At 44.3% G+C, this 11642-nt stretch overlaps 1 protein-coding gene and 1 long non-coding RNA gene across 2 annotated transcripts in view; one reads left to right on the top strand and one right to left on the bottom strand.

Annotated features, from left to right (window-relative positions):
• Positions 1 to 3060, top strand: part of LOC105932910 (son of sevenless homolog 2 (Drosophila)) — a 51655-nt gene extending 48595 nt beyond the window's left edge. Inside the window, exon 23 of the mRNA XM_012872228.3 lies at positions 13 to 3060. Within this exon, the coding sequence (XP_012727682.2) occupies positions 13 to 510 (498 nt within the window). The 3' untranslated portion in view covers positions 511 to 3060. The remainder of the gene's footprint in view (positions 1 to 12) is intronic.
• Positions 3061 to 4816: 1756 nt separating this feature from the next.
• LOC118566930 lies at positions 4817 to 11218 on the bottom strand. Its single transcript, XR_004933363.1, has 3 exons — positions 10799 to 11218; positions 7963 to 8066; positions 4817 to 5926 (listed from the first exon to the last, which is right to left on the bottom strand). It is a non-coding gene; the product is annotated as an uncharacterized LOC118566930 (long non-coding RNA).
• Between the last annotated feature and the right edge of the window lie 424 nt (positions 11219 to 11642).

The following is an 11642-nucleotide window of genomic DNA, read 5'->3' on the forward strand; positions in this document are numbered from 1 at the left end:
TCTGTGTTACAGCTGAGCTCTGTGTGCGACAGCCCTCCAGCCATCCCTCCCCGGCTTCCTCCTTTGCCAAGAAACCAGCATCGACCGCTCCTCTACAACGGGCCCCCCTTTGACGGCCCCCTGCCCAGCCCGCCCCCTCCACCGCCGCGGGACCCTCTACCCGACACGCCGCCGCCGGTGCCCCAGCGGCCCCCGGAGATCTTCATCAACTACCCCCTCAACATGCAGCCGTCGCCCGGCGGCCGATACCACTGGGACTTCAACAGCTCGCCCAGCTCGCCCAACACGCCGCCCAGCACGCCGTCCCCCCGCATCCCCAGGAGGGGCTGCCCGCTCAGCGCCAGCCAGAACAGCCTGTGTCCGCTCCCCAACGCGGCTCCGCCCGTGCCCCCTCGCCACAACCCCGTCCCGCAGCTTCCCAAGCTCCCACCAAAGACGTATAAAAGGGAGGCGCTGCAGCCGCCGCTGCAGAGCCTGCCGCTGGTGGAGAACGCCGACAGCAGCCAGTGAGTCCGCGTCGTCTCTTCAGCAGCCAGACTCAGAGCTACTGGTCCGAAAGAACAAGACTGCTTCACACAATCCTCCCCCTGCGTCCATCACACCTGCCAGTCCTCTCAGGGGATCAGTAGCTCCGCCTCCACCACAAAACCCTCTGTGCCAATGACGACCCCCCCCCACCCCCCACCGGTGTGCCAGCTAACAAAACAACAAGGAGCGTTAGCGTCTGCTGGGAGCAGCGCGGCCCGCTCCGAGTGAAACTCTTTACCTGACGCGCTTCGCCTGTCCCACAGCGCCGCCCCTCCAGAGAGGGGGGGGGGGGGGTGCTTGTAGCCTCAACTGTGCTCTCTCTGTTTCTTTTGGGCATTGACATCCTCCGCATTCCCTCTGCCGCTCACAAGGCGCTACGAGCTGCGAGCTCCTCTGAAACGGTGGCTGTGGGCAGCAGGTGGGCTTCGCTTTTCCTACTTACTGAAGACAGTTGCCAAAGTCTTATTTTATGCAGGGGGATAAGGGATTTTCTTTTTTTGTTTTTAAAGCAGTTCTAACACTAAATGAAACACTACAAGGAGCCGAATCCCCCACTTTGTATCTCAAGCTGTACACTGTGACTGTAAAGTAGCACGTCAAACTGTCTGGACTGTTTCTATTTGTTTGGGGTGTTTGTTTGTTTTTTTTGTTTTTTTGTCTGAAGCCTCTCCGCAGCCACAAAAATGTTGCCTTTTAAAAAAATCCAACGGCGGTGACCTCTACACCCAGGCTCCAGTCCTATTGGCCCTGACGGACACAGTAGCTGAGCCAAGAACACTCCATTTGCACAAGGTTTGGGCAAAGTCGGCGGGTTTTTGATTGGACGAATAAAAAGGGAAAGAAAGGAAATAAAAAAAAAAAAAAGCAGATCTCTGTGCAGCGCAGGACCAGAGGGAGGTCTGCCACGATATCAAAGAGCAGCATGGTGCAGGAGGAGGAGGAGGAATCTCACTTCAGCCTGCTCGCCTCAAGCCGATGTCTTAAGCCGTTCCCTCGCGGACGTACACTGCTGTCCGACACTGTGCTCCTCTTTTCCCTTCAACTTTGGAAGTTTGCTTTATTTGTGTTGAAACTTTTGCACTGGACGCACGCATCCTCCCACCAAAGCTGGGCCAGCCTTCCCTCCCTCCCCAGTGGCTGCTCCCGATGCCTAAAACCTACGGAAAGAGGAACTTTTTAACCTAACTTCCTCCTCTTTAGCTCTCCTTTTTTTTTTTTTTTTTGCTTGAAACATTTTGTTTTAGTTTAGATAGACTGAAATAATCCATGCATCACGCTCGGATGTGCCTTTTTTAGTTTGTTTTCTACTTTACAGAAATAAGCAAAATGGTGTCTAAAATGCTTAAAAATAAAAGTTGCCTATGTAATGTTTAGAACAAAGCTATACACTATAAAATTGTACATGTCTGTTCATGCCGTGTATATATATACCATGTATACACTAACTCATTTGTATAAAGTGAAAATCCTTTCCCCTCCCTCGGTCCCCCCCACCCCCGTCTTATCGTACCGTCATCCGCCTTTTTCAGTCAGATATTTCATAAGAGTCCAACGCTGCTACAGTCGGCTAAAAAAAATTAAAAATCTAAAAAAAAGGAAAATAAGAAAAGAAAAAAAAGCAGGTCACTGTTACTAATTTGCAGACAATCTCCAGTTCAGCCACTGTGAGTATTTACCAAGAAAAGCCATTTTTCCTCCCCCCCCCCACCCCGGTGGTGCTTTAAAGCAATGGAAACTATCCAGTTTAATATGCCAAGCACTTAAATAGAGGCGTGCTTCACTTTGTACATCCTACTAATTGCCTTTTATCTCCTTTTCAAAGACTTTTTAACGCTTACGTTCATCAAACTGAGGTTGGAGTCGTATCAAAGTTGCAATGAAATATATTCAGTCACGAGTTTTGGCGCATAGCAATTTTTTCTTTTTGTTTTTTTTTTGTTTTTTTGTGTGTGTTTTTGGGAGTAACACACTTTGTGCACTTTAGGCTGTACTGTTTAAGAGCCACAGTTGTCGCAGGAACGTTTGTAAATGTAGTGACCCTGTGCAACACGGATCAGGGCAGCAGAGACACACACAAGTCTTACCGCCTCATTTTTCAATCCCCCCCCCTCCTGGCTCACAGAAGCTCCAGGGTGTCCCATCACCACGAACAACCCGTGAAAACAAACAAAGAACCCAAACTAAACGTTAAGCTAAGGATGATGGATGATTAGTCGACGTTTTCAAACTAGTACTGCAGAGCGACGTTTGGGAGGATTTCCATTCTTATTTCATGTGCGAACAATTTGTCGTTTCGACTCGTGTTTCTGTTCCATTTCCCAAGTTTCCCGTGTCAGTATTGATGGGGTTCATCTTTACCCCCCCCCCCCCCATCTTCAACAAAATGACTATTAAGTTCTCTGTTGATGGCACTGTAACAGCTTGATCCAGCAATCGGTTTGTTTGATGGTATGTGGCCTTTTAACTGCTTTGTATTAATGATCTTGATGAGATTAATAAATCACCCAGTCTTATTTTGTACTGAACCACTTATTTCTCCAATTTTTCCTGCTTTTTATTTGTTTATGGGGTTTTTTTTGGGGGGGGGAGCTGCTGAAGTGGGTGTTAAATGAGCTGCAGTGGGCTAATTAGCCCAAATGAAATATGAATGCAGTGGAAAAAAAGAAACCATTCATACACCTCAAATGTTTTGTCCAATTAAAATCACACAACTGTGTTTTGTTGTAAATGTGTGTTTTAGGTCGACAAAGTAGCACCTAGTTGTGAAATGTTCCTTCATACAGTGTTTTCCATGTTGGCTCAGTTCTGGTCTAGTCTGAAAAGCACCTTCTAACACGTTCGCTGTATCCCGTGCCTCATTTATTGCAAACTCGACCTACGGTTTCCTTTTTCATCAGCTGCTCTTATTCTTGCAGCTTTTCCATAATTGAATGCAGTTAATAGCTGAGCTGTCGACGGGTTCTCTCACCAGAGCCGCGGATCTCTGCAGCTCCTCCAGACCTGCCACCGGCCTCTTGGTAGTTTGTTGCTTTCCTCGCCAGACCTGTACATTTTAGGTGTCTTGCTAGGGCTGCAGTTGTTACTTTATAAGTAATAACAATAACTACGCGAGATATTCAGAGCATAGAATATTGTCTTATAACCCAAACCCTGCTTTAAACTTCTCCAGAACTTTCTCGTCGACCTGTCTGCTGCAGTCCTTGGTCTTCAAGATGCTGCTTGTTCACAGACTTTCTCAAACATTTGTGCTGGTTCAGAACATCCAGACGGACTCCGGTCAGCGTTGGGTTTTATTAGCAGTAGCGGAGTAAAGGTTCTGAATATGTACGCACACCACACATGTCCGATTTTTCTTTGTGAAACATGTTTAACAAATTTTCCTACAGCTTTCACAATAATGCACTACTTTGTGTCGGTCTATCGCATAAAATCTCAATAAATGATTTCAGTTTCATGGTTATGCATCTTTCAAAGGTTTGAAGGAAAAAATAAAAATTATAAAAAAATACAAGTCGTTGAAATGTGAGGGAAAGTAGACATACTTCCAGTTGTGTACTGGTTCTGTTTCTTAGTAAGCCTAAAAGGTTCTTGTATCAAAGATTCCCAGGAGTAGGAAGTAGGTACAATTAGCCAGAATTTTTAGTCATTAAAATAAATGAGGAAGAAACAAATAAGTGACTTTTTAACTAACTTATGCAATTCCAGCTCTATAACGTGTGCTTGTTCAGGAAAATGTTGTAGTTTGCTGGATTCGCCAGCATGTTTAATAAAACAACTTCCTAGCCATTCGGGCTACAGAGTCAGACCGGCAACCTTTGCTACAGGTGAATATCTAGATGTATCTAAATTGTGCTTTTTGTGAGTCTAGAGGCAGTTCTTTAGTCAAAATCCAGAATCCAATTAAGAAGAAAGAGCCCCTGATGGATCGTGAGAATATTCTGTACACAGGCAAAAAAAAAAAGTCCAATATCTAAACATGAAAAGTGCATCTAACAATGTATTCATCCACCGGTGCAAGCAAAATAAAGACCTGTTGTTTCCTGCTTCTACTGCTCTTGTAGAAAAGGGAAAAAAAGGATAGGCCAACAACAAAAGAGTAAAAATATGAAAAGACAGATGACTCCCAACACAGATTCCTTTTAGCAAATGGGTCCCGGGTCCATTATACACAGCGCGGCCACTGCAGGTAAAGGTGAGTGAAAAGCCTTCTTTTATTGGCACATAATATGACACATTTAGAAAAGTGTAAACTGAGTCTGTTCAGGGGGGATAAAAAGAAACACACTGATAATAGTTTTAGCAAAATCTAGGTTGGTACCACTAATCGTCACATTTTTACATTTATAAAGAGTTCCTTGGGACTTGTAATTGGTAATCCATGGCTTGGTTGCCCTATTGTGCAAACATGATGACATCCAGAGGCCCATTTCTCTTAGCTACTAGGCTGGACGAGGTCAAAGAAAATCCCCCCCAAAAAAAGAAAAACCGAAAGGTACCAGGAACAGCTTCAGACTCTTATCTAGATGCCAATCTGTTGTTTGGGATTTAAATTATACTATCATAAATGTAAACGTGCTTTTTGCTAGACTACTGGAACGTTAATCATATCGGTTGAGCTTTTCCATATCAAACCCTTCAGGTAGAGGACCTATGATGCTGTGGGCCTGCTTGTCTTCAAAAGGTCTAGATCTTTAGTAGTTTGGTATCGTGAATATTGTAAAATTATGTTACTGCGATAAGAAACAAAATTGCTATATTAAGACTTTTTTTACACATTTTTATAACCTTTATTTTATTCTCAGGTGGACAAAAAAATCGTGATTTCATCCTCCACGCTGGCATATTCTTTTGATACTATCAGATAAGCTAAAAATCTATCAGGTTTGCCTAATATTAATTATACCAAGACAGGAAAGGTCATTTAATTTAAATCAACTGTTCTGCAAGTTGCTGTCATGTATTTACCTCAGTAAAGCTGGAGCCTATATTCCCTTCAGTTCCAGCCCCGTCTTGCCCCTCTGTGGATAAAGGTTTTTTTTTAAGTTATTATTTTTATGTTGGCATTCTCTCTTACGTTAAGAGATGTTATACACCTCCATCGAGAGAAAAACGTTGATCTACAGCTACACTTTTCATAGCTTTAGTTTCCCTAAAGAACAAGAAACAAAAATGAACCAAATGTTGCATTTGGACCTTTTTTTCTGCTTGAACATGAGTCCAGAAGTTAAAGTGGCTCTTTGGGGCGATTCATCCCACTTGTGCTGCGGTCATCGTGCGTCCAGGGAGGACTGCAGAAAGTCAAACTGTGCTGCAGGGTCCCTCGCTGTCCTCGCTGTCCCACAGTCCTCCCCCGCCCACCGCTGGCGCGTGGTTCCCTCGCTGCTGAGCCAGCACGGGTCTGAGGTGATAAAGCAAGAAGTTAAGGGTTGCACACCCAACCGTTACCATAGATTCAATAGGATGAAAAAAGTCCTACAACAGAGGATTTCAATGATGTAGCTGTTAGTGAAGCTCAGGTTGAAGGATTAAGCGTTAGTCTCTTATTATTCCATCGGGTTTTTGTGTAATACAGCAGCATGACGCCTCCACTGCCGTGCTTGACCGTTGGATCAATGTTCTCAGGTGTGAAAGCCTCACCTTGACTTCACTACAAATTCTTCCTGACACTGAACTTTTTCTTTCTTTCTTTTCCTCATATGACCCATAAATTTAGCTTCAGAAGGCAATTGAATTGTCCATGTGGGCGAATTATAGTCAAGCTTTAAAATTTGTTTTTTTCAGCAGCACTATTTTATCAGTCAGGACCCTCTAAATGTAAAATGTGCTTTTGGGTAGACCAGGGGCCTGCAACCTTTACAGTCTAAAGAGGCATTTTGCCAACAGTCCACTTGAATTAAACTCATTCAGAGCCGCAAATGTTGCCTGGCCTTTTGAACAAAAGTAAGTTATAATTTGTGATAAAGAGCTACTGTAGGAAATATGTTGTCATTGTTAAAGAAACACCCTTTTATGTCTATTTTAAGGTTTAAAAAAAGAAGATAGATGGGATGTTATTTATTGGATCATTATGTAAAAAGAATCATTGTTTCCAACATGATTTAAAATTAAATATGACTGGCACTTTTAACATCATTATGTTGTGAAAATTAAAAGCAATTATTCCAAGAAAAACCTGCTAAAACCTGCATTTATTATCATTATTACATTTAAATACCATAATAAAAACCTAATTTGTAGCCAAAGTTATTAAGAGCCACAGGTTGCAGAGCCCTGGGGTAGACGGAGACGCTGATGTCCCAGCAGTTTCCGGTTCACAACAGTTTTCACTCTCAGTTGCTGTTCCATCTAACCAATTATCTTTCTTAGAGGAGTTGGGTCTCCTACCAGGACAGCGATCCCAGAAACAATTTTATTCTATTTTTATTTTTTTGTGTCCGGTCTGGCAATGTGGCAGTAAGAATTGTTGTCTTAATGGTGAAAAGAGCCCAGAAACAAAGTGGTTTTGGATTGCAAAGAGCAGGCTGGCATAAGGCCGATGGAAGGCCCTAACTTCAACTGTACATACAACTTGTCAAATACGGTCAAAAGCATGGTCAGAGCCAGGAAACACACCCTGGAATTCATCTAAAAATTAAATCTGTCACTATCTCATATTCATCAACTAAAGAGGGAAATTTTTAAACCTTTGAGCAGATGAAAAATTTATTTGGTCTCCCTAAGACAGACTTCTATAGATATTTACAAATTAGAACCTTTTGTGATGACGTCTAAAAACTGGGACCAAACTTAATGAACCCAGACCTATAAAATAAATGTTCTAGGTTTATAAAAAGGGAAACCATAAAGTAATTAGTAAATTCTATGATCTGTTTCTGTCTATGGATATGAATCCATAAATGTAAGGCAGAAACGGGAGACTGAAACGAAGGAGAAAAAGCAGAGGACACATGGGAGGACATATGGACTTTAAGACTTCAGAGCACAACCATGTCCTCGTTAATACGCTGATTTGCTTAAATACATGCCCTCTTTGTACATTTTCGGTATAGCATACCGTTGTGATTAAGAATGTGGGGATTATCTTGTATCAGAGGGGGTTTTACTGTGTTTTTTTATTCACCTCATTTTGTTTTTATCTTCACCTTTTCTTTATTATTGCATTGTGATCATTGTTATGACTCGACTTATAATGTGGAATATATTTACCTGTGAGAGATAGAAAATGTAACTATGGGAAAGTGTAACTAAATGTTGTTAGAAACAAATAAAAATCAAGTGAAAACATTTTTTAAAGAGGGATAGTAAAAATATGCATCCAGAATGACGGCAGAAGCCTTAAAAAGCGTGTTGTCAAGGTGCAGCCTCCATGGAAACGTTAGTGGTGGGATGCATGTATTGTTTCCATCATTTGTGTGTTAGAGAAAATTCAGGTACCTCAGGTTTTCCCTGCTGGGATTGACGGCGTGGACGTTGTGCCTCACTGGAGCTGGAACTGGGATGAATCCAGGTCTGTTGTCCCTTTCTGGAGCGGAATCGGCCTGCGTGCATAAAGTCATTTGGATTTAAAGGGAGACGAGAAACGTAAGCAGCAGAGAGCACGTTATGTCGAGATGCTTGGATCAAAACTATAGCACCAGTAGAACGGATTTTTATTGCTTAACTGTATCTGGTTTGGAGAGATTCAGTTTTGCTTTTACATCTGTTCACCACACGGGGGCGACAAATTGAATCCCAATTTAGAAAGACCCAACTGAGCTTGCGTGCATATTTTTGGACGGTGGGGAAAAGCACCAGAGAAGACACACCTGCAGAGGAAGATGATGCAAATCCCATGCAGCAAGAACCAGGGCTGGGAGTTGATGAACCCAGAACCTTCTGGCTGCAAAGCAACTGTGCAAGCCTGTGTTTCCCAGCCCACAACATACGTTGTCCCTTCAAATTAGCCCGGTCCTCAGGTCTCACCGTCCAGAATGTCTGCCCCTGCTCATCTAAATCAGAATTGCTTCCTCAGGATTAACCTGGCCAGCCAGACTGATAATGTGCATCACTCTAGTTCTGCACATTATGTTTGTGTGGGGAAACATCTAAAGTGTGCAGACCGGTGAGTCCAGAGGGCTGATGGTGGGCTTCAGAGTTTTTGCACAGCTAAAGTAAACCCAGTGTCCTCCTTTTATTCCAGGCCACAGGATTCTTTTGTAAATATTCGTACACTTTCCACATTTTGTCATGTTATAACTACGGTTTTATGTGATAGGGCCAACAAAAAGTAGAGAATAATTGGAAACTTGAAGTTAACACTTGTTTTTTACTATGTTGGACAAATATCTGACGCTGAGGAATACATTTGCATCCAGCGTCCTTTACTTTGAGATCCATAAACAAAAACCTGAACAACTGAAAGGCTTCAGAAAGCCTCTCTGAGGACCTACAGAGACCCACAGCTCCCTGTGGGATAATGTGCCAACTGGACAGAAATTAGTGCTCCACTGCAAAGATCTGGCAAGAAGAACGCCATCGTCCCACTTCCTGTTTGCTGCATTTCCTTTAGGGGACACAGCAAACATGTAGAAGAAGGTCCTCCAGATGAGGGGACTTTTTTTTGCCTACATGGTGGAAAACAAACATTGCATGTCACTCTGAACACACACTCCCCGTGTTGACACACGTTAGTGGCAGCATCATGCTGTGGGGAAGCTTTTCTACAGCAGCCACAGGGAAGCTGGTCAGAATCCATGACAAGATGGATGGAGCTGAACACAACATGAGCTTGGAAAGAAAAACAAAACATTTAAAGCTGGGGGTGGAGGTTCCCCTTCCAGCGGGACAACGACCCTGAAATACAGCAGGAGCCAGACCGGAGCGGTTCTGATCAAAGGGTGCTACTACTGAATAGCCCAGTCAAAGTCCAGAACTGAGTTTAAAATCTGTGACATGATTTTTATTTTTTTTTAAACCGATGTCCACAGACGCTCTCCGTCTAACCTCGGGGAGTTTGAGTGATACTTTTGGTATCTAGATGCGTGGAGCTGTTAAGAGTCGGACCCGCGGCAGCAAATGGCGGTTCTATAAATATTGCACAGCATGCTTTTCAGATTGTTTTGTTGGTGGAAATTGTGAAAATCATGCAGGAGGAATTATGGGCCCCATGACAAAAGATCTAAATCGCCCAAAAGCTCATAGAAATATATAAAAATGTCTTTTTGGGGGGCCTTGGACTAGCCCTAACCAGAGCCATAGAGCTAAAAAGAGTCGCGACACTCCCATTGGACTGCGTTGTACGCTGTTTGCCGCCCACTTCCGGGGTATGCAGCCTCGCATAGTTCCAAAAAGCCATTCTATGGCGTCGGACATCATTCACTTCCATTGCTGACTCTCGAGTAACTTCTGAGGTAAGTTGATTAAATAGCTACCTGTTTTGAATTGTCAACTGTCTATATTGTATCATAGGCCATTTATGATGCATATTCTGATCTTTTGTTGTATGTACACAGCGTAATTATATATATATTTTTTATCTTGGTAGACCACCGATTGCCTGCTAGTTTTGTTAGCTTGACTTCGCCCTCTGTAAAGGTAACGTTATATCCAGGGGTAAATTGATTAAATAGCTACCTCTTTTGAATTGTCAACTCTGTATATTATATAAATAGGCCCTTTATGGTGCATATACTGATCTTTTGTTGTATGTACACAGCGTAATTATATATATATATATTTTTTTATTTTTTTTTTATCTTGGTAGACGACCGATTGCCTGCTAGTTTGTTAGCTTGACTTGCCTTCTGTGAAGGTAACGTTATATCCAGGGGTAAATTGATAAAATAGCTACCTATTTTGAACTGTCAACTGTCTATATTGTATCTGATACCGTTCTAGCCTGTTCTCCTGTCCATACGAACATGAACATAAGCTTTTCCCTCCAAAAATGTAAAACGTATCTAAGTAATATACAGCTTTTTGTTGTCACCCTGCCTCTCAAAATGGAAAAATGACATTAACAAATATGTAATCATGCAATAACAGCTGAAAAAGTAGTAGGGTGTATGTTTATATATGTATTAACCGTTAAATAACGCAATCGCTGCTGTCTGTCCCATAGAAGAACATGACAGCCAGCGTATGTTTTGGAACTATAGCGGTCTACATGAACCACGTGACTGCCCTGGCGGTGACATCAAAGAGTGTCGCAACTCTTTTCAATCTCTATGGCGCTGGCCCTAACCGTAGCCCTCCATACGACGCCCCTGAACAGAGCCACACAGGTAACTACCTGCTTCGATGGGTCGTCCCAGATGGGCCTGAAGGCACTTTTCAGATGTGGAGGAGGCGACCCTTTCCTCAGGCTCACCAGCCTCTTTCCAAAGGAGCTGATGAGACACGGCGTCGGTCCCTCGGCGTACGGCCCCGCAGGGCTCCTAAGAGGAGGATGAGGGGTGAATCTGGGAATCTGCCACCTCACACACACAGTCCTCCCTCTGGCCTCCCCCGTGGGCTGCTGCTCCTGCTGCTGGCGGCTGTACGACGGATTCAGCAGCACCGGCACCTGGCTGTCTTCCTCGTCGTCCCCGTCCTCGTCTTCCCCGCTGTTGGTGTCCAGCGTCTCCCTGCGCAGGGTGCCGTCCGGGCTGCAGGAAGTGACGGAGGAGTAGTCGAAGGCGGAGGTGTCGTCGGGGTCCGTCTCACAGCCGTCCAGGCTGCGGGACGCGCGCGGCGTCTCCGGGTCGTTGGTGGATTTCACCGTGGGGTGGCTGAAGGTGCCCTGACCCGAGTCGCTGTTCTCCCCCCATCCTGCGGCGTCTGCAGTGAGCAGGGAGCAGCAGGCGGGGCTACAGCGGTGGGCTGGCTGACCCTGGCTGGCCTGGTGGCTTCTGAAGGCCTTCCTCCTCACCGGGCTGCAGGACCAGCACTCCAGGCGCATCGAGTGACAGCCATCCACCCCGCCGGTGAGGGGGGGAGCCGGCTGGACGTCCCTGTGAGAGGGAGACAGGAAGTCGCTCTGAAAAGATGTTCAACGGGGAAAACCTATGATATTTGCCTAGCTTGTCAGAATCTCCCAGATTTAAAAAATAAAAACCATAGGATCTGGTCTCTTTTGGCCTTTTGCAGGTAATTGC

Source organism: Fundulus heteroclitus, chromosome 19 (genome assembly GCF_011125445.2).
Source record: "Fundulus heteroclitus isolate FHET01 chromosome 19, MU-UCD_Fhet_4.1, whole genome shotgun sequence".
Lineage (NCBI taxonomy): Eukaryota > Metazoa > Chordata > Actinopteri > Cyprinodontiformes > Fundulidae > Fundulus > Fundulus heteroclitus.